The sequence below is a fragment of the Nannobrachium achirus genome (assembly GCF_963921795.1).
Source record: "Nannobrachium achirus genome assembly, chromosome: 10".
NCBI classification, from domain to species: domain Eukaryota; kingdom Metazoa; phylum Chordata; class Actinopteri; order Myctophiformes; family Myctophidae; genus Nannobrachium; species Nannobrachium achirus.
In genome coordinates, this window is record NC_137819.1 from 7,716,266 (window position 1) to 7,739,867 (window position 23,602).

At 40.7% G+C, this 23,602-nt stretch overlaps 1 protein-coding gene across 1 annotated transcript in view; it reads left to right on the forward strand.

Moving 5' to 3' along the window:
• Window positions 1-23,582, forward strand: part of LOC308292379 (poly [ADP-ribose] polymerase tankyrase-like) — a gene marked incomplete at both ends in the record, with an annotated part of 40,059 nt that extends 16,477 nt beyond the window's left edge. Inside the window, 18 exons of the mRNA XM_080734692.1 lie at window positions 200-266; window positions 977-1,163; window positions 1,730-1,839; window positions 2,447-2,538; window positions 2,679-2,757; window positions 3,274-3,445; window positions 4,118-4,197; window positions 4,624-4,769; window positions 6,196-6,361; window positions 6,871-7,090; window positions 11,544-11,653; window positions 18,027-18,215; window positions 18,958-19,198; window positions 19,746-19,828; window positions 20,246-20,366; window positions 21,683-21,780; window positions 22,089-22,163; window positions 23,535-23,582. Coding sequence (XP_080590818.1) covers window positions 200-266; window positions 977-1,163; window positions 1,730-1,839; window positions 2,447-2,538; window positions 2,679-2,757; window positions 3,274-3,445; window positions 4,118-4,197; window positions 4,624-4,769; window positions 6,196-6,361; window positions 6,871-7,090; window positions 11,544-11,653; window positions 18,027-18,215; window positions 18,958-19,198; window positions 19,746-19,828; window positions 20,246-20,366; window positions 21,683-21,780; window positions 22,089-22,163; window positions 23,535-23,582 — 2,284 coding nt within the window. The remainder of the gene's footprint in view (window positions 1-199; window positions 267-976; window positions 1,164-1,729; window positions 1,840-2,446; window positions 2,539-2,678; window positions 2,758-3,273; window positions 3,446-4,117; window positions 4,198-4,623; window positions 4,770-6,195; window positions 6,362-6,870; window positions 7,091-11,543; window positions 11,654-18,026; window positions 18,216-18,957; window positions 19,199-19,745; window positions 19,829-20,245; window positions 20,367-21,682; window positions 21,781-22,088; window positions 22,164-23,534) is intronic.
• Between the last annotated feature and the right edge of the window lie 20 nt (window positions 23,583-23,602).

The window sequence follows — 23,602 nt, forward strand, 5'->3', positions numbered from 1 at the left end:
ATTGTCAACGACAAAAACACAATTAAATCGTTAATCGCAATTATTTGAGTGACAATTAATCGTCATGTAAAATGTCATATCGTGACAGCCCTATTTGGAATGGTCACTGATAAAGACGGGTTGGCACGTGAGGACCATGGCTTTTTGATGAGAAGTGTGAGGGTTCATCATCACTAACCTGACTGTCTTATGTCTGCAGGGGCCTGGTTCCTCTTCACAACGCCTGTTCCTATGGTCACTTTGAGGTCACCGAGCTTCTTCTCAAAGTAAGAACAAACATAATTAATTGAACCCATTTAGAACGGGTACACATTATTGTGTATCATTATTTTATGCTTTAACTATTGAAAAATGGCAGATCTACAAGCTCACAGCGCGGCACCGAGTGCCGCACTGCGAGCTTGTAGATCTGCTATTTTTGAAAAATCGTGAGAAACCCTACGTTTCTATGTCAGCAATCTGGCCAGCCATCGTCAAAGAAAAGGTCCTTTTCACTTAACTGGAGCTCAGTTAGTCTGTTCTTGAGAGACGACTATGTCAGTGGTTCTCAAACCTTTTCATGTGAAGGACCCCCAAAATGATATTTATTTGGCCACGGACCCCCATCTCAAAATATTTAGTTCCAAGGAACGTTTGCTTTGAAAATACATATATTCAAAGATTTGCACACATTTTCACGACTTTTTCAAAAATAGCAGATCTACAAGCTCGCAGCGCAGCACTCGGTGCCGTGCTGCGAGCTTGTATATCTGCCATTTTTCACTGTTTAAAGCATTCAATAATTCTAGGCCTAAATGGGTTAAAATAAAAAGGCAAAATAATAAGTTGAGCATCCTAGCCATGACCAGTGCAGCCCACCTCTACAAGTTCTACAAGCCTTATTCGTTATTCGTCATGCAACTAATGAGCGGTTTCTAGAGTGGTTAACTTGCCCTGTATGCTGTCCAATGTGTTTGCTTCACTGTTCCCTGCCCAGCATGGAGCCTGTGTCAATGCCATGGACCTGTGGCAGTTCACACCACTCCACGAGGCGGCGTCCAAGAACCGTGTGGAGGTGTGCTCCTTACTGCTGAGCCACGGGGCCGACCCCACCCTGCTCAACTGTCACAGCAAGAGTGCCGTGGACATGGCACCCACTCCAGAGCTCAAGGAGAGACTAACCTGTGAGTGTACACATGCTCATATGTATGTGATATGATGAGGAGGGGGGGGGGACTGTTGGAATCGATTCGCACTTGCTTAACCTGTTTGGTGCCAATCCCGAGTTTCCCGAGTTTGGGCCGCTTTTGATGAAAAAAAAAAAAAAAAAAAAGAATCTTTCAAAATAACATAATGGCTGCTATCTCATGAATGCCTGAACGGATTTCCAAGCAGATTTTTTTGTTTGAAAGCTCGTGGTGCATGATTAGGCATGGGCGTGCAAGCCGTGCATGATCCGTGCACTATGAATTACATGGAATTCTATGGAGACCATGGCAACTTGGACCTTCAAAGAGATTTAATTGATAGCAACGAGAGAGTTAAAGGTGTGCAACTCCACCCTCTGACTCGCATACAAACGTAACCATGAGGTGTCGATGAAAGGACTTGAATCATACACAAATATACAGTGCTAATGGCATTAACTCAACAACGCACAGTGACTTAACGCTTAATCTTTTTTAAACCATAATGGACGATGAAGCCCTATTCACCCTTTAATCATGCTCTTCTATCCCCTGACATGTAGATGAGTTCAAAGGTCACTCACTGCTCCAGGCAGCACGGGAGGCTGACATGGCGAAAGTGAAGAAGACCCTGGCTCTGGAGATAATCAGCTTCAACTATGAGACAGCTCTGGTAAGATGGTGGTCTGAAGCCACAACTGTTAACAGCTGGGATTTGTGGCAGTTTTTACACCTGGACTCTGCATGGGTCAAGCTGTCTATAAGGTGGTCGCTCTTGTCTGTGTCCAGAATAGGGCATTCACCGAATATTCAAATATCAAAGTCACTATTCAACGTTGTTCACCAAAGTCGAATATTCGCTTATTTGATTTTTTTTATTGTTTTCTCTTCAAAAAAGATATAGTTTATAAAGCTTGGCTAGATAGGAAGTCATAAGAATGAGTTATCAATGGTTCTCAAACCTTTTTAGGGTGTGTGTGTGTGTGTGTGTGTGTGTGTGTGTGTTTGTGTGTGTGTGTGTGTGTGTGTGTGTGTGTGTGTGTGTGTGTGCGTGTGCGTGCGTGTGCGCATTCACAAATAGTGATTTTTTTGTATATTTTAATATTCGACTTCGGTGAACAACGTCGAATAGTTACTTTGATATTCGAATATTTGGTGAATGCCCTAGTGTGTGTGTGTGTGAGAGAGAGAGAGAGAGATATCTGCTGTTGATCTGTGGAGCAAACCACATTTCCGAGGAAAGAAATGATATGTGATACAATGTTGTTGATGTATTGCAGCACTGTGCTGTAGCTTCCCCTCACCCCAAACGGAAACAAGTCACAGAGCTGCTTTTGCGTAAAGGTGCCAACATCAACGAGAAGAACAAAGAGTAAGACAGCTGCTATCCATCTACTTGAAATATGGGATTTTTGTTTTAAGACATTTTCTCAAAAGAACAAGACAAAAAAACAACACAATTAAATGTTTATTTTTGTATTCAATTTGTCTTTCCTTTTATTGTCTTGGTAGCTTCATGACTCCACTGCATGTTGCTGCAGAGCGGGCTCATAACGATATCTTGGAGGTCCTGCAGAAACATGGTGCTAAGGTAGGCTTCTGACGTTCATCTATGTAAAAACAAGGCCCCAAAGAGTCTTAGATTCATGCTTCAAAGATCTTAAAACGCCACAGACAGGTAAAATTTATTTGAATTTATTTGAGTATAGTATACTGGTAGTACTGCTCAAAGAAAGCTCAAGAAATAAAAGTAGTGAAAACAGCAGATCTACAAGCACACAACGCCTCGCAGTGCGAGGTGTTGTGTGCTTGTAGATCGGCTGTTTTCACTAGTTGAAATCATTTTTAAAGTGGTTTTGGACATACAAGGTTTCCACCCGACAATGACGAAATATAACTCATGTAATTGGCCCACTGGCTTGTCACTTGTCATGATCTGAAATGGCAAATCTTTGAGTAGCAGCAGCGCTATAGAGAGAGATCTCTCTCTATAGCGCGCAATGAGGGCCTCTACAGCTCTTTTTCCCGGACTGAATCAGGGGCCCAGCATGTCCCTGCTGGATGGCTATAGTTTTGCCTGGCCTGATGTGGTCTCTCCGTCCTCCAGGTGAATGCAGTGGACACGTTGGGTCAGACAGCGCTCCACAGGGCAGCTCTGGCGGGCCACATCCAGACCTGTCGTCTGCTGCTGAGCTACGGGGCCGACCCCTCCATTGTGTCCCTGCAGGGCTTCACCGCAGCGCAGATGGGCAACGAGGCCGTGCAACAGATCCTCAATGGTAACCATGGCAACTGGGCTTTGAGCCTCTCTGGCTCCAAGTTAAATGCATGACATCATTCGGTTGTTTTACGACATTTTGATTAGAATGGAATCTTATTAAAAGATTAATGTAACGTTTAGGTTTTCATTATGGAAATTGTGACCGGCCTAAATATGTAATGGAATAGTCAAGGACTATGGTTACCCTGTACTAGGGCATTAACGAAAAAGTTGACAAGTCGACTTCATTACACAAGTCGACTCCCACCAGAGAAAGTCGAAGTAAAAAAAAAAATATATATATATATATATATACTGTATATACTTTCTATTGTGAAAATAGCAGATCTACATGCTCACAAGATGTAGATCGGCTATTTTCACAATTTCTGCCTCTATATATTTGACAGTTTGGACAATTTTAGAGGTATTAAAAATCCTTAAATTGTCACTTTAGAAATGTGCAGATACCCTTTATACACTTAAACTTTATGTTGGTTTGTTTAGAGTTTAGAGAGAAAACAATGTTGCACATAAAGTCAATCATCTGGGGACCCCCCAAAATCATTGGGGGGGTTGTGTGTGATGTGATGACGTCATCAACTTTTTACTGAGTCGAGTCAACTTGCAAGTCGTTAATGCCCTACCCTGTACTTACTCTTTCTTCTTTTATTTCTCCCTGCTTGCTTAGAAAATGTCCCCACACGTAACTCCGATGTGGACTACCGATTCTTGGAAGCAGCCAAAGCTGGTGATCTGGACACAGTACAGGTAAGACTCGCAAAACCTTTTCACCCCTGCCCCGTTTGTATGCCTGTTCAATATTTACAATCGATATCGGAATGCATTTGTTTGTCTCAAACCTTTGTCTATTTTGTCTCATATCTCATATGCCCTTTGTCTTCTAGCCTTCTCTGTAACACCTGTCTCTGATATTGTAATGTTCTGTCATGAACTCATGATCATTGTAAGACTACAAGAATATTGTACTATGTCTGAGCCTTGCTATTCTTAACCATTAGTCACTTGTAATGTAAGTATTGCAGAAACAAATGCTTTTTCTACAACAGATCTATTTGTGAGGCATTCTGGATAACTAAGCAAATCTGATAAAACTTTAGACTGTAATGTTATACAACCTTTTAAGTCATGCTTGCAGTTAACTAACGTTTTCCACATTGTCTCAATCTGCGGCAGCAACTGTGCACGCCTCAGAATGTGAACTGCCGGGACCTGGAGGTGCGCCACTCCACCCCGCTGCACTTTGCGGCAGGCTATAACCGCGTGGCTGTGGTGGAATACCTGCTGCACCATGGGGCCGACGTCCACGCTAAAGACAAGGGGTGAGTTCATCTGAACTGCCGGCCCTGCATAATATGTGTGTTGGTATGATTGTTTTTAACCCATTTAGGCCTAGAATTATTGAATGCTTTAGCTATTGAAAAATGGCAGATATACAAGCTCACAGCGTGAAAATGTGTGCAAATCTTTGAATACATGTATTTTCAAAGAGAACGTTTGTAACTCAAATTTTGCTTCTGGGTGGTCCCTGGAACTAAATATTTTGAGATGCGGTTCCGTGGCCAAATAAATATCATTTTGGGGGTCCTACACATGAAAAAGTTTTTGACGATGGCTGGCCAGATTGCTGACATAGAAACATAGGTTTTTCCAAAAAACCTTAGAAGGATTCAAAAGACACATAGAATCGGGTCAAAATTCTAATTTTCACGATTTTTCAAAAATAGCAGATCTACAAGCTCGCAGACGCGCTGTGAGCTTGTATATCTGCTAATTTTCAATAGTTAAAGCATAAAATAATGATACACATTAACACATTCCCCGCCATTTAACAATACCTTCGTACTCTATGGTGCCTCTGGTCTCTATAGACTTCCATGTAATTCATAGTGCACGGATCATGCACACCCATGCCTAGATAATGCACCACGTGTGTCCACATTGCTCACAGCTTTCAAACAAAAAAATCCGAATGGAAATCCGTTCAGGCATTCATCATGAGATACAAGCCATTATGTTTTCCTAAAATGTAAACAAAGATGGCTGCCATGTTTGATAGATGGGGTTGCTATGGGGGTTAAACATGCAATTTCGCGATTTCTATCATGCCTACTAAATTTTTTGGGGTCCAATTTTTTTTTTGAAAAAAAACATTTTTGATTTTTTGTTTTTTTTGTTTGTTTTTTTTCAAAATGGCGGAAATTCTCGGGACTATCGGGCCTGGCAGGGAAAGACATTAAAATAATCTCGGGACTATCGGGCCTGGCATGCAATGAGTTAATGTGTACCCGTTCTGTATGGGTTAATAAAAAGAAATTATGAATGATACCTGATGATGGTCAGTTGGGTTCATCAGTGTTGTAAATACAAATTAGCAACCATCCTGACATGTATACAATTCAGGCTTAAATGAAATACAACAATAAAGAAAACGTATAATGCGGTTTTGTAGTCAAGACAGTGGTGAACATAAGATTCTCCGGCCTGGCAGAGATTAAAATAAAACGATAAAGGAAATACCTCACCAAATCATAACTATACATACTGTAGGCATTCTACCAGTGGCAGTGCCTAACCTGAACCGGCTGCATGCTCAATGGATTAATATCCACTACCTTAATCTAACTGTGTGTGTGTGTGTGTGTGTGTGTGTGTGTGTGTGTGTGTGTGTGTGTGTGTGTGTGTGTGTGTGTGTGTGTGTGTGTGTGTGTGTGTGTGTGTGTGTGTGTGTGTGTTTTCTTCCCCCAGAGGGCTGGTGCCTCTACATAATGCCTGTTCTTATGGCCCCTACGAGGTGGCAGAGCTGCTGGTCAGACACGGAGCCTCAGTCAACGTAGCTGACCTGTGGAAATTCACCCCCCTTCATGAAGCTGCGGCCAAAGGCAAATATGAGATTTGCAAACTGCTGCTGAAGGTGAGTTTTACGGTGATCTCACTGATATGCAGTACTGTGTATGTAAACCAAAACACAGGACATAATCTGTAATAATTAACACAACCCAACAAGAGCTATGTAGGTTCTGCTAACTCTCAGGGATATATTTTCCTTTACTGAAGACAGAAAACTGTTGATTTCGTCGACTAAAACTATGACGAAAAATTTGTCGACAGTTTTTTCCACTGTCAAAAACGAAATAAAAACTAAGCTGTGATGACTAAAACTAAGACTAAATATATTGATGTAAAATCAAGTGTAAAATCAGTCATTACGATGCCATCAAGGCCTGCCAAAATACATTTCAGTTGACTAAATCAACTGTAGATCGCCTAAAATCTTATGATATTTAGTCGACTAAAATTAAAACATTTCAGGTGACTAAATTATGACTAAAACTAAATGACATTTTATTCAAAAGACTATGACTAAAATTAAATCAAAATGTGCTGTCAAAAACAACACTGATGTCTTTTTTTATTCCACAGCATGGAGCAGACCCCACTAAGAAGAACTGTGATGGGAACATGCCTCTGGACATGGTGAAGGACGGAGACACGGACATCCAGGACCTGCTGAGAGGGGACGCTGCCCTGCTGGACGCTGCAAAGAAAGGCTGCCTGGCCCGCGTCCAGAAGCTCTGCTCCCCAGAGAACATCAACTGCCGAGACACCCAGGGACGCAACTCCACACCACTACATCTAGCAGGTAACAGTAGGGCATTCGCGAATAGTGATTTTTAGTATTCTAATTATTCGACCTCAAAGTATAGTCGAATATTCGACAGGACTGGCCAAACTGTCAAATATTAAGTAAGCAAGAGGCGAACATTGTGAAAATGCGAGGCGTTTTGAGCATGTAGATCTGCTATTTTCACAATATTTATCTGTGGAACCGAGTCACATTAAATAATACCTACAATTCCTTTTTTTTTTTTTTTTTTTTTTTTATAAATTTTTTATTGGATATACTTTACATTGTAATGTTATGTAATCCTTTTTTTTTTTTTAAACACATTGCACGTGACGAGCAATCGTCACTCAGCAAGACAACACATGGCAACAACATAACATACAATAACAACTTAAAATCAAGAGCAAAACAGGACAAGACAAAACAAAACAAAACAAAACAAAAACGTGGGTCACATCATGGGTCAGTCAATTGTCAGTGAAAGAGACATTGTCCGTCACGGCCACCATCCATATCCAGTGTGTACCTCCAAAATATGTATTCCTATACTAGTGAATTAAAGTATTCAATAAATGGACTCCATGTTTCGTAGAAGCTCTTAATTGTTCCTCTGAGAGAGAACTTGATTTTCTCCAAACTTAAAAAGTACATCACATCATTGAGCCAGGTTGAGTGAGAGGGTGGTATTGGAGATTTCCAAGCTAACAAAATTCTTCTTTTGGCTAATAGCATTGCAAAGGCGATAATTTCCATTTTTTGATTTGTAAATTGCAGAGGGTTTAGTGGTGTGCCAAATATGGCCAGCAATGGACATGGTTGCAACGTGACTTCAAAAATCTCAGACAATGTGCCGAACACCGACGACCAAAACCGCTGCAAGTGCGGACACGACCAATACATGTGTGTCAGGTGTGCTTGTGGCTGGGCGCAACGGTCACACTTTGAGTCAGCCTCAGGGTACATTTCAGCTACTCTGGCTTTACTAAGATGGGCTCTATGTGCAACTTTAAGTTGGATCAAACTGAGGCGGGCGCATGAAGTGGTTGAGTTGACTCTGTGTAAAGCGTCTGCCCACCACTCATCTGACAAATCTGTGTTCAGTTCTCTTTCCCATTTATTTTTTGTTCGTTGTGTGTTAGTACCAGTAAGGGATGATATGAATGTGTAACTATTTGAAATAAATCCATTCTCTGTTGGTGATAATAAGAGCAGTTTTTCCCACTTCTGGTTATTAGGCAGGTGTGGAAATGCACCAAAAACGTGTTTAACAAAATTGCGAATTTGGAAAAATCTAAAAAGATTATCAGTGGAGAGGTTAAATTCAGCACAAAGGGAAGGAAAACTATGGAATATATTATCTTTATATAAATCCTTAAAACACCTAATTCCTAGCTCGTACCATCTATCAAATGATAGGTCTATGATAGAAGGAGTAAATAAGTGATTCATTTTTATGGGCGAGTATATAGATGGTGAGATGAATTTGAAGTGCCGTCGGAATTGGATCCAAATCTTTAATGTTGATAATACTACTGGGTTCAGTGAGTATCGGGAGGGGGATAAAGGAAGAGAGGAGTATACTAGAGCTGGTAGGGAGGATAAGTGACACGATTGAAGCTCCAAGGAGCACCAATCTGTGTCAGGTGCGTGTAGCCAATAGTTTATCTTCTGAATATTAGCTCCCCAGTAGTAATTCAAAAAATTTGGTAAGGCTAGACCACCTTCAACCTTTTTGCTCTGTAAGATGGTTTTACTAATTCTGGGAGTTTTGTTATTCCAAATAAAGCTAATTACAAGTTGGTCTATGGTTTTAAAAAATGATTTAGGTAGGAAAATTGGAAGGCATTGAACCAAGTATAGAAACTTTGGAAACGTAGTCATTTTTACACATTGCACTCTTCCCGCTAAGGATAGAGGTAAGTTGCTCCAACGTTGAAAGTCTGCTTTTATATTTGTTATCAGGGGTCCAAAGTTTGCATAATAGAGAAGGGAGAGTTTTGGTGTAATATTGATTCCCAAGTATGTGAAGCCGGAATATGATAGTTGGAAAGTGGTGTCTTTCTGTTGAATTTGTTGATCCACGGTGTTGATAGGGAAACATATACTCTTTTTGAGATTTACTTTATAACCGGAGAATGAGCCAAATTCTTTTAATATCTTTTCAGCGGCAGGGATTGATTGTATTGGATTTTTAATGTAAAGTAAGAGATCATCTGCGTACAAAGAGGTCTTATATTCTTTACCAAATCGAGTAATTCCTTGGATGGTTTGAGATTCTTTTAGAGCCATGGATAATGGTTGAATCGCGATAGCGAAAAGTAACCCAGATAGCGGACAGCCTTGACGTGTCCCTCTAGCTAAACGAAAGAAGGAAGAGTGCAATGAGTTTGTGTTTACACTTGCAAGTGGATTTGAGTACAACAGCTGGATCCAAGACACAAAAGTTTCTCCAAAACCAAATCTTCGAAGAACAGAAAAAAGGTATGGCCACTCCACACGGTCGAACGCCTTCTCCGCATCCAGAGAAATAACAACCTCTGGAGGGAGAAGTGAGCTTGACGTGTAGATAATGTTTAACAATTTTCTAATATTGAAGAACAAATGACGTCCCTTAATGAATCCTGTTTGGTCTGTTGAAATTACCTGGGCTATGACAGATTCCATTCGTAAAGCTAGGATCTTTGCTAAAATCTTTTGTTCTTGGTTTAACAATGAAATAGGTCGATATGAGGCACACTCAGTAGGGTCTTTGCCTTTTTTTAAAAGAAGAGTTATTGTGGCTTGTGTAAGTGTTAGTGGTAAAGCTTTGTTTTCAAATGATTCATTAAAAACGTCTAACAGAATGGGAGACAATTTATCAATAAACTTTTTATAAAAGTCAGTTGTGAACCCATCTGGGCCTGGAGCCTTGCCGCAAGACAACGATTTAATAGCTATGATGATCTCTTGCAGTTCTATGGGTTTATCCAAGTTATTTTTTCCCTCCACATTAATGGTAGGAAAATTAAGAGTATCCAAAAAAGATTTCATCTTCGTTTGATTAACTGATTGAGAAGTGTATAACGTTGAATAGTAGGTCTTAAACACCTCATTTATTTCTTGAGGGTCGGAGGTAATTTGATTTGCATTACCTTTGATTTGGTGAATTAAACGTGAGGCTGCTTGACGTTTGATCTGATGTGCAAGTAACCTGCTGGCTTTGTCTCCATATTCATATGTTTGTCCGTGAGATTGTAATAGCATTCTTTCAGCATTAGTGGTCGAGAGAATATTATACTCCGACTGAAGACTGGTTCTTTTTTGAATGAGTTGTGGTGATGGGTTCATCACACATTGTTTATCAACGGTGGATATTGCCTTTGTGAGTTCTGTAATACGTTTGTTTTTATTTTTATTTTCACGGGATGAGAAAGATATTATCTCACCACGTAGAACAGCCTTTAATGTTTCCCAGAGCAGTGATTCTGGTACGGAGTCTGATTTATTTTCAACCATGAAGTTATCAATAGATCTAGCTATTTTTTTACAGAAGTCGTCGTTTCTAAGCAGCAAGGCATCCAGTCGCCAGGGGGGGCGTATTTTAATATTTAAAGGAAATGAGATGTCCAATTGAAGTGGTGCATGATCAGAGATTATAATCGGCAAGTACTTCACAGATACAACATGATTTAGGAAATACGTATCTATAAAAAAATAATCGATGCGGGAGAAAACTCGATGAACATTTGAAAAAAAGGAGAAACTTTTAGTCAGGGGGTTTAGTGCTCTCCACGGGTCAACACATCCACTATCTTCCATGAACGTTGACAATGATTTGGACATCTTCAATACAGAGAGGTTTTTAGGGTTCGAACGGTCCAATAAAGGGTTAATAGTTAGGTTCAAGTCTCCTCCAAAAATTAACTTGTGAGTATTTAAGTCTGGAAGGCCAGATAAAAGTCTGTTCATAAATTCTATGTCATCCCAATTGGGGGCATAGACATTCACTAGTAGGACTGGGGTTTGAAAGAGTATTCCTGAAATTATTAAGTATCTTCCATTTACATCTGATTTGATAGTTGAGACTGTAAATTGAATTTTACTATTTATCAGTATTGCCACTCCTCTGGCTCTTGCATTAAATTTGGAGTGATAAAATACCTACAATTCCAAGTGCTTGTCAGGATGGGGGTCCCCAGTTCAAATATGTTTATTTTGGGGATCACGGGCTAATACAGGTACAAGCACAAAATGTTAGGTGGCCAACTCAACAAAACAATATGACCCAAAAGGATTATTATACTGGATGTAATGTAACGTTTATAAAAAAAAATACATAAGTGTAGATTAGTTAAAGTACAGGTAGAAAGGGAGGTATGATAAACCACAGGTATATCTTTAGCAGCAGTATCCGTGTCTATTTAACGTATCATTGTCACCAACAGTTGCAGTAAAAATAAATGTTGCTATATTATATTGTCCTCTTCAGCTGACTACAACAACCTGGAGGTGGCCGAGTATCTGCTGGAACATGGAGCTGATGTAAACGCCCAAGACAAAGGAGGCCTCATCCCTCTTCACAACGCAGCCTCCTATGGGGTCAGTCACAACAAAATATTAATGGTCAGACACGGAGCCTCAGTCAACGTAGCTGACCTGTGGAAATTCACCCCCCTTCATGAAGCTGCGGCCAAAGGCAAATATGAGATTTGCAAACTGCTGCTGAAGGTGAGTTTTACGGTGATCTCACTGATATGCAGTACTGTGTATGTAAACCAAAACACAGGACATAATCTGTAATAATTAACACAACCCAACAAGAGCTATGTAGGTTCTGCTAACTCTCAGGGATATATTTTCCTTTACTGAAGACAGAAAACTGTTGATTTCGTCGACTAAAACTATGACGAAAAATTTGTCGACAGTTTTTTCCACTGTCAAAAACGAAATAAAAACTAAGCTGTGATGACTAAAACTAAGACTAAATATATTGATGTAAAATCAAGTGTAAAATCAGTCATTACGATGCCATCAAGGCCTGCCAAAATACATTTCAGTTGACTAAATCAACTGTAGATCGCCTAAAATCTTATGATATTTAGTCGACTAAAATTAAAACATTTCAGGTGACTAAATTATGACTAAAACTAAATGACATTTTATTCAAAAGACTATGACTAAAACTAGAAATACTGTTCCTTCGAAACAGTGTGGGCTCGCTTCCAACCCAAAACAATAATAGTAAAAGTGTCAAGTTCCCAGGCAATGCTCTCTTTCATTTTACTGACGTAAAATGGTAATGCAAATACAATGTAGACAAGCAGTGTTATTACATGAACTTAAAGGACCAGGTCACCTTTGGGACAACCAGATCTTATTTTATTGTTGTGTGGGACACGATCAACACAATGTTGAGTTATTTTTTGTGTTCAATCTGTGTTTTTAGATATTTTAGTATTTCAGTATGCTACAACTGGTCATATGATGCATTTTGCATCATATGATGCATGAGATGATGCAATATCATGCTACAAAGCATCATATGACCAGTTGTAGCATGCTGAAATACTAAAATATCTAAAAACAAAGATTGAACACAAGAAATTACTCAGGATTGTGTTGATCGTGTCCCACACAACAATAAAATAAGATCTGGTTGTCCCAGAGGTGACCTGGTCCTTTAACGGTATGGACAATTAAATCAAAATTAAATTAAATTAAAGCTGCAAGCAGCGATGACCGGGCCCTCGCAGCTCTACCCACGTCACAAGGGGCAGCGGTTACACTATTACACTTATTGCCCTTTTACACTTATTGCCCTATTACACTATTACACTATTACACTATTACACTATTACAATTATTACACTATTACACTTATTACACTATTACACTATTACACTTATTGCCCTATTACACTATTACACTATTACACTATTACACTTATTACACTATTACACTTATTATACTATTACACTATTACACTTATTACACTATTACACTTATTACACTATTACACTATTGCACTATTACACTTATTACACTATTACACTTATTGTGCTATTACACTATTACACTTATTACACTATTACACTATTACACGTATTGTGCTATTACACTATTACACTTATTACACTATTACACTATTACACTTATTACACTATTACACTTATTGTGCTATTACACTATTACACTTAATACACTATTACACTTATTGCGCTATTACACTATTACACTTATTACACTATTACACTATTACACTTATTGCACTATTACACTTATTGTGCTATTACACTATTACACTTATTGCCCTTTTACACTTATTGCCCTATTACACTATTACAATTATTACACTATTACACTATTACACTTATTACACTATTACACTATTACACTTATTGCCCTATTACACTATTACACTATTACACATATTACACTATTACACTTATTACACTATTACACTTATTACACTTATTACACTTATTACACTATTGCACTATTACACTATTACACTATTACACTTATTACACTATTACACTATTACACTTATTGCGCTATTACACTAAAATCATAGTCGACTATACAAATCCTTAGTCGGGGACTGTGTGTGTGTGTGTGTGTGTGTGTGTGTGTGTGTGTGTGTGTGTGTGTGTGTGTGTGTGTGTGTGTGTGTGTGTGTGTGTGTGTGTGTGTGTTCCTCTTCTGTGTTGCCTAGAACTGGAGGATTGATTTTGGGGTTTGTATTGTAAAGTACAATGTGTGATGTCATCAAGTTGTAATTTGCAATACAAACCCCAAAATCAATCCTCCAGTTCTAGGCAACACAGAAGATGGGGAACTTTCTTTTTATTTCCACACAACTCCTCTAAGGTATATTAATGACATAGTTCAATATTGAAAATGGGTGGTCTTCCCCTTTAAGACGTCTCTGCCGAGACTTTCGCATTGTCACTGCAGGTCCGACTTATGTAAGGCTAAATCACCACAGAACAGCCAATGACAGCCAAGCATTTAATCACAGCTGTGTCAATCAGTAGAGTGCAGAGGGACATTTATTTATAGTTTTAACTATAACTATAGTTTTATATATCACACAGCTTAGACATTTGGATCAAATCAGACAGCAGACCTGTGTGAACGCATTGATATAAATAGCATATCTGAAGTGTGAATATTGCAGCCACAGCGACTTAATATAAACATGGGTCCCTTTCCTCTGTCTCACTCTGCTAAACCCATTGGAAATGCATTGGGTGCATTTAAAAGTTAAACATTTTTATTTTTTTATATTTATACTACAAAACATTTCAAAACCAAAAATACAAGCACACGTGTCCTCAGTAAGCTGAACACATAAAAATTTGAATGGTGTTGAAAGGTGTAAGCGTTTAAGAGATGAATCGCGCCAAAGTTTTGAGGATACTGACTGACTGATAGATAAATAATGAAGATAACATACGTGTGCTCGCCTTCCAGGCGAGCCCACAATTAAATCAAAATGTGCTGTCAAAAACAACACTGATGTCTTTTTTTATTCCACAGCATGGAGCAGACCCCACTAAGAAGAACTGTGATGGGAACATGCCTCTGGACATGGTGAAGGACGGAGACACGGACATCCAGGACCTGCTGAGAGGGGACGCTGCCCTGCTGGACGCTGCAAAGAAAGGCTGCCTGGCCCGCGTCCAGAAGCTCTGCTCCCCAGAGAACATCAACTGCCGAGACACCCAGGGACGCAACTCCACACCACTACATCTAGCAGGTAACAGTAGGGCATTCGCGAATAGTGATTTTTAGTATTCGAATTATTCAACCTCAAAGTATAGTCGAATATTCGACAGGACTGGCCAAACTGTCAAATATTAAGTAAGCAAGAGGCGAACATTGTGAAAATGCGAGGCGTTTTGAGCATGTAGATCTGCTATTTTCACAATATTTATCTGTGGAACCGAGTCACATTAAATAATACCTACAATTCCAAGTGCTTGTCAGGATGGGGGTCCCCAGTTCAAATATGTTTATTTTGGGGATCACGGGCTAATACAGGTACAAGCACAAAATGTTAGGTGGCCAACTCAACAAAACAATATGACCCAAAAGGATTATTATACTGGATGTAATGTAACGTTTATAAAAAAAAATACATAAGTGTAGATTAGTTAAAGTACAGGTAGAAAGGGAGGTATGATAAACCACAGGTATATCTTTAGCAGCAGTATCCGTGTCTATTTAACGTATCATTGTCACCAACAGTTGCAGTAAAAATAAATGTTGCTATATTATATTGTCCTCTTCAGCTGACTACAACAACCTGGAGGTGGCCGAGTATCTGCTGGAACATGGAGCTGATGTAAACGCCCAAGACAAAGGAGGCCTCATCCCTCTTCACAACGCAGCCTCCTATGGGGTCAGTCACAACAAAATATTAATAGTTTAAAAAGGAAAGTCCACAGAACAGCTTTGCTCCGAAAAGGTACATCACGGGTACAGGTACTGTCTTTTTCGGCCACAGGTCCTCAGGTGAACTCTATAGTAATTACAAAATACAGGGTTCCCACGGTCATGAAATTCCTGGAAATATTTTGAAATTAGAAAAATATTTTTCCAGTTCTGGAAAAGTTTTGGAATTGATCAAGGATCCTGGAAGGTCCTGGAAAAAATAGCTATGCATTGTCTTTGGTTTAGGGATGGGCCGAAAGCAAAATTCTTGGCCGAAACCGAATACCGAATACTGGAAACATTCCACCGAATACCGAATACCGAATAGCCGAATAATACATGTATATAATTTATTTTGTATAATAAATGTTTGTACCATTGCTGTACCTTTGTTGTAAAGCTACCTGATTATGGCAAACCCTAACTTAAATAATAATCACCATATGGTTCCATAAAACATTTATTTCTCACTTTTGAATGCACACATAACAAAATAAAATATTTTCTCTTTGCAATGTTAGCATAAAACAAAGTCAAAATAGTGCAACTATTTCTGTAGTATCCTACAGAGATAAAAGTGCATCAGAACAAGGTGCTTAAAACTGCAGAATGATCTAGGCCTACAACAAAATATTATTGTAAACACAAGGGCTGTAACAGCCAGGCCTTCAACAACAAATGCACATACTGTATGTTGCAAAATGATCTAGGGCCCAGGGGTCCTCAAATACAAATCTTGAAGGTCCAGAAATATTTTTTTGAAACAGGTCCAGGTCCGAAAAAAAGGCGAAGGCGAAATAAGGCGGATACATTTATACAGTATGTACTGTATGTATGTATGTTTATTATAATCATTAGAATTGTTTATTTTAATTATTATTATTATTATTTGGAACTTTGGAAATCTCAGTTGGAACTGTTACCCCTGCTACCTGATGCTGGATAAGCGGTTGAAGATGGATGGATGGATGAATGGATAATTATTTATGCATGCAAAACACTGGCTTATAGTTTAATTATTGGAAACTAAAGAGCATAAATGCAATATTAGGCTTGTCGTTCAGAATGGAAAATAAAGTGGAACTTAGCGTGAGGGGGAGAGGATTACTTGACATTCAGTTAGTTGACACACGTACTGCACAAGCCAGACTGACTGTGCTGATTGACTATGTCAAATGACCAGTCAAATCAGGGTCAACGAGTCATAGTTATTAACCTAACACAGCCTAGGATAGCTGGCAATAATATGCGACGACACATCACATTGTTAAAGACGCATGATCACGCATCGCGAGTTTCGCGACCATTTCTCGTCTAATGCAAGCAGTTGGAGCCTTACATCGTGGATATTAATGTGTTGCTGTTGTCCTCTCCAATTGAACAGCCAAAGGTAGAAGATCTCTAAGTTATTAATCCAGTGGGAGCAATGGTTTCCAAGAGGTTTTAGCAACTTTTTTAAGGCAGCGAGCGGCATGAGTGTGTGGAGAGGAGAGGAGAGGGGAGGGGGGGGAGCAGCATGGAGAGCAGACTGCGTCGGAGACTCGGAGGGAAGGAAAACCTTTGATCTACAAGCCCACAGCACGTTGCACCCGCGACGCTTTGTGGGCTTGCAAATTGGCGTAGGGGTGTGTCTTGTGAGCCTGTGTATGTGTTTGAGCGAATGAGCACAATCAGCATACACACCCACGCACACACACACAAACACACACAGTCAGTCCGATCGTCAGATACAACTGTGCGGAGATTTCTCAGAAATGTGCCGCGGTCCGGACATGGACTGCGGTCCGCCTATTGAGGACCCCTGACCCTGTCCTTCACACTATTCGGTGCTCAACTATTCGGTTTTAAAAGCTATCCAGCCGAAAACCGAAAATGCATTTTTAGCCATTTTCGGCCGAAAATATTCGGTGCCGAATATTCGGCCTCATCCCTACTTTGGTTATTGATTTTGTTAATACCTCTGAAATGACAAATTAAACATTGGCCAAATTGTCAAATATTAGAGGCAGAAATTGTGAAAATAGCCGATCTACATGCTCACAACGCCTCGTGTTATACAAAATTCCTCTACTCTTAGTGTTCGTCAGGGTGCCGGGTCCCCAGTTCAAATATGATTATTTCAGGGGACACAGCCTGAAAAGGTTGAGAACCACTGGCATACACTACCTGTCTTTGGGCATTGCGCATAGGAGTAAGCGACCTGTTATTGAGCTGAATTATTGTTATATAGTCCTGGAAATTGGGTTAAATATTCTGGAAACGTTTTGGAAAATAATTGGTCAAAATGTGTGGGAACCCTTAAGTACAAAATATTTTCCGGAGCAAAGCTATCGTGCAGACTTTTCTTGTTTTAAGCAGTTCCTTATCATGTGAGACAACTTGATGTGCAACATTACCACCATCAATTTCCTCACCAATTACAATACATTTTGGCATGGCGTTAAAACCATACCCAGTTGCAATTATGACATATTAACCAAAATACATCACCATTTTGCGTGTGTGTAATATTTCCTCATCCATCTCTCCACAGCACGTTGACATAGCAGCTCTGCTGATCAAGTACAACACGTGTGTGAATGCCACAGACAAATGGGCATTCACGCCCCTCCACGAGGCAGCACAGAAGGGTCGTACCCAGCTCTGTGCTCTGCTGCTGGCCCACGGTGCCGACCCAACCATGAAGAACCAGGAAGGGCAGACTGCGTTGGACCTCGCCACGGTAAGGCCACCAGGGCTCCACGTTGACATGAAGCAGCCTGCCATGAAATTGATTATTTATTTTTTTACCTGGGAAAGGTCTTTGAATTTGGATTTCCCCAAAAGTGATCGAGTTAGTAAAGGGCTACAAAAGATGTAAGATATTCTATATTGCTTTGACATCACAGGTTTGATTCTGACTGTTTGCTGGCGTTTGTATGCCCCACTTCCCTTCAATACTGCCATACGGGAGTCGCTCTCCATTCCGACATGTCGCCACTCCGAAATTGACTTTTTATTGTCGGAGTGGCGACACTCCCATAGGGGTTAAGTTTAGGGTTAAGGTCTTTGCACACTGCTGCGTTTTTCGGGCCGAATATCAGAGTGAATTTCGGATTGCGTGAATAAAAAAAATCAACCTCACGTTATGTCAATCACGTTTGCACACTGCCGCCCGTTTCGTATTTATTTTCGGACCAGGGTTGATTTTTTTCGATTTTCGCAGCTGTTGCACTGAGTCCCTTGCTCTCTATCTCTTTCCTCTCTCTCTCCCTGGCTTTTGGATTTTGGATTTCCAAAACGCAACGAAAACACGCAGTGCAGTGTGCAACCACCTTTAGGGTTAGAGATTGGGTTAGTGTCTGAATGGAGACATGTCGGAGTGGCGGGGTGTAACCCTGCCATACTTCCTAAGTAAATGATGAATCAAAAACTGACTAAATAATAGTTTGTCCTTTGTCCATCTCTCCATGGTCACTGTGTAGGCCGATGACATCCGCGCCCTGCTAATGGACGCCATGCCCCCTGACGCCCTCCCCAGCTGCTTTAAGCCCCAGGCCACGGTGGTCAGCGCCTCGGTCATCTCCCCGGCCTCCACACTCTCCTGCCTGTCGGCCGCCAGCAGCATAGACAACCTGTCAGGCCCGCTCAACGAGCTGGCCGCCGCCGCCGGGGCCTCCGGAGTCGCAGACGGAGCCACAGGAACGGACAGGAAGGAAGGGGAGAGTAAGTTGGATTGTGGTGTTATTGGGAGGCTCATTGTTAAACGATTACTATAACGATAACTATAACATGGTTCTATTGTGAAAATAGCAGATCTACATGCTCACAACGCCTCGCAACGCGAGGCGTTGTGAGCATGTAGATCGGCTATTTTCACAATTTCTGCCTCGTAATATTGGACAATTTGGCCAATGTTTAATTTGTCATTTTAGAGGTATTAAAACGTCTTTAAATTGTCACTGTAGAACTGTGCAGACACATTCTATACACCTAAACTTCATGTTGGTTTGATTACTGTTGAGTGAGAAAACAATGTTGCACATTAAGCTGATCACCTGGGGACCCCTCAAAATAATTTGGGGACCCCCCCCCCCCCCCCTGGGGGTCCCGACCCACAGGTTGAGAACCACTGGTTTAGGTGTCATAGCTTTGACCCTTCAAAGGACCTGATTAAGGAGTTTATGTGATAATTAGTGTTGGTTGAGTTCGGTGTCCTGGTACTGATTTACGGTATCTTTTAACACTTTGTGCTTTCTTTCTGTTGTTTTAGTGGCAATGCTGGACATGAACATCAGTCAGTTCTTGAAGAGCCTGGGCCTGGAGCACCTCAGGGACATCTTTGAGAGGGAACAGGTGCGAACCAAACACACCTCATCTGTACCTACATCGACCTAACACAGAATACTTCAATACTGTAACAACTGCTTTAGTCACAATATAAGAAATCTAAATTCGAACTTCAGCACTGACACCAATATCCACAAATTCACAAACTCCCATATATTCCCTGATTTCATCAATATAAGGTCATAGTTACCAATATAATCCGGAAAATGAGTACAACGGGTTTTGCACAACTGAAGGAGAACAAATTCTGACATGCATCGCACTTGTAGTTCAAGTGCGATGCATGTCAACAGTAATCATCAATATACAGCTTTTGTTTAAATGATCCAAATAATATTTTAGATCCCATTCCCGTTTCCATGCTAACTATACTCTAGTGTTGTGCTGCTTGTCAACACGTTAAGTCAACTTATTTTGTTACAGATCACTCTGGATGTACTGGTTGACATGGGTCACGAGGAGCTCAAGGAGATCGGGATTAATGCCTATGGCCACCGTCACAAACTCATTAAAGGCGTAGAGAGACTGCTGGGCGGTCAACAAGGTAAAGAAAGCCTCTGTGGACACCTCGACCTGGCTACTGTCACACAATACGGAGACTGACCTCTTTTTAAAATATACTGACAGGTTTCTAAGCATGCATGCTGTTTTACAGTAGAATGTTGGTTCACATTCATGCAGTCACATACTGTAGTAGGCTAAATCTCGATATTCCGTTGGCCTGAAAATCCGACGGCACGGATATCCGAAACCGATGTCCCAGAGAGAGAGAGAGAGGGGTCCGGTCCCCCCTCATGCGCAGATTTTGGCATGATTAAAATAACTAATTAATTAGCCAAAAAGCCAGCAAATAGCCAGATCTGAGCACATATCAATATATAAGGCCAAATCTAAGAGTATAAAAGCGATTTGAGATGTTTATCCACGAGTTTCCAACGCCCCATAGTGCATTGCGCAGACGCTGTACCGAGCTTCCGGCGCCGCAGCCGAGTGTGATTTACAAGCTCACAACAGGCTGCATCTGCGACACGACGTGAGCTTGTATGTCTGCTGTTAAACCGGAAGTGTGGTGCAAACGGGTCCAAATAATCTCCAGGAAACTCCCGCGGAAACAGGTGGATAGATTAGAATCTTTACACACCTGCTGCCAAATAAGTAATGATATAATTCCTGTTCACTGCGAAAATATGTAGGTCATTTCAATTTGGCCTGTGCTATCTTATTGTCCTCACCTCAAAATAAACGCTGGTTTATTTCTTCAAATTGACTGGATCCGACCTGGATCACAAGAGGTAACATCCAGGTCTTTATCCATCACGATGCTTTCACATCAAACAACAAACAAAGTAATCACTCAAAACTATATGTGACCAAGTTTAACATGATCTTTATGAAGAAAGTAGAGACAGACAGTGCACTGAGACCTTTTTGCTTTTGGACAGATGCAACCACCTCTCAAGCGTGCGCTCTCTCCCTCTCTCTTTTTGATTTTTGAGAGAGAGAGCGCGACACACACACACACACACACACACACACACACACACACACACACACACACACACACACACGTGTGTGTGCGAGCGTCGGCATCCTCAGTCTAACAGCCGCCTCTCCTCCTAGTTGAACAGCCTTTCGGGCTTTAAGTCTCTCGGACTTTAACGCCATCGGAAAATCACCACGTGCCCACTGTAGTCACCTAGAGCTGTCTCGTAAAACTAGAACATATTCTCAGCTCCACTGTAGCATCTCGAGGCCAAATGCAATCTGTCCTCCGTCGGGGGGAAAGTGCATTCACTTGATTTCTTTATTATTAATTTACCACAAATGCACCCTTTGAATGTACCTGTGTTTTCCCCTCAGGTGCCAACCCATACCTGACATTCCATTGTGCCAGCCAGGGCACAATCCTCATCGACCTTGCCACTGACGATAAGGAGTGCCAATCTGTCGAAGAGGAGGTTAGTGGAGTTTAGTGTCGCCGTGAGCTTTTGTAATAGACCACAATCAACACAAATATTTGTTTTAATCTACACGCCATAATACATATTACACACTTTTTTAACCATATAACCAGCCACATTCTTATGATGAAATATACCCCATGGTCATGATGCTATCAAACTCATACAGTGGAGTGATTTGCCAGCCACAACATTTTACCATTGCTTGACAGACTGGTTGCTGGTGTTAATCTTGCACCCTCTGATCACTTGTGCTTCATGTTTGGAGGTGATAAAACATGTTTTGTGTTGCCTTTGTTCCCCAGATGCAGAGCACTATCCGTGAGCACAGGGACGGAGGCAACGCTGGAGGAGTGTTCAGCAGATACAACATCATTAAGGTCTGAACCAGCACTGGGTTCACATCCCACGCATTCTGGAAAACATGTTTTATGCACAGGGTTCCCACGGTCATGAAATTCCTGGAAATATTTTGAAATTAGAAAAATAATTTTCCAGTACTCGAAAAGTTTTGGATTTGATCAAGGGTCCTGGAAAAAAATAGCTATGCATTGTCTTTGGTTATTGATTTTGTTAATACCTCTGAAATGACAAATTAAACATTGGCCAAATTGTCAAATATTAGAGGCAGAAATTGTTAAAATAGCCAATCTACATGCTCACAACGCCTCGCAACGCGAGGCGTTGTGAGCATGTAGATCTGCTATTTTCACAATCTAAACGTGTTATACAAAATTCCTCAACTCTTAGTGCTCTTCAGGGTGGAGGGGTCCCCAGTTAAAATATGATTATTTCGGGGGTCACAGCCTGAAAAGGTTGAGAACCACTGGCATACACTACCTGTCTTTGGGCATTGCGCATAGGAGTAAGCGACCTGTTATTGAGCTGAATTATTGTTATATAGTCCTGGAAATTGGGTTAAATATTCTGGAAAAGTTTTGTAAATTATTTGGTAAAAATGTGTGGGAACCCTGTATGCAGTTAATATACCTATTATGTTGTTGCTTTGGAAAATCTTTTATGTGTATAACAAGATTGTTGTTGAATAACTGAGTGGAGAATAATAACGAAGGCATTTATTTTCTCTGCACGAGACATTTAAGCCAGGGGTCTTCAACGTGTTCAGGCCAAGGACCCCTTAGCTGAGGGAGAGATGAAGCAGGGACCCCCGGCCCCCTCTACATATTGTATAAATGGGTGGTGGAGATTTTCATCGATTTCATAGATGGATTCATAGACTTGTTTGACAGCACTGTCATCAGTCTGTTGGATTCATGTTAATCTTTAATGTGTATTTTCAGATATTTAACCACTTAAATCGTCAATATGTTGTAAACTTGACCTTTCACCATGTACTTGGTCTGCTGTTTTTACTTCTACACCAAACCTATTTGCCGAAAATAGCCGATCTACAAGCTCTCAACGCCAGATCTGCAATTTTTGGCTAAAGTTCTCCTCGGAATAGGGATGCGAGGGTTCACGTTGTTAATTTAAAAGAAGTATCCTATCACACAAAGATTTGGCGGCCCCCCTGTTGTGATGAATCGCTCATTGATGCAGCAGACTAACGTAACCACCTTTTAGAACTGCATGAATGTGAAAATTGGACAAATCCTAAAACCTAATCATAATGTTACATATCGTGCCTGATTGTTTAGAGAACAGTGCTAGCTTGGGAGGGCTTTTCACTGTCACATGTTGTCTTTTTTCATTGTGTGGTTGAAAGTCCCTCTGTGATCCATGTTGTATAGATGCTGAACGAGATGAACCTGCAGCAGACCATCATCCACCAGGGTTAGAGTTTTAGAGCAGTAATGAC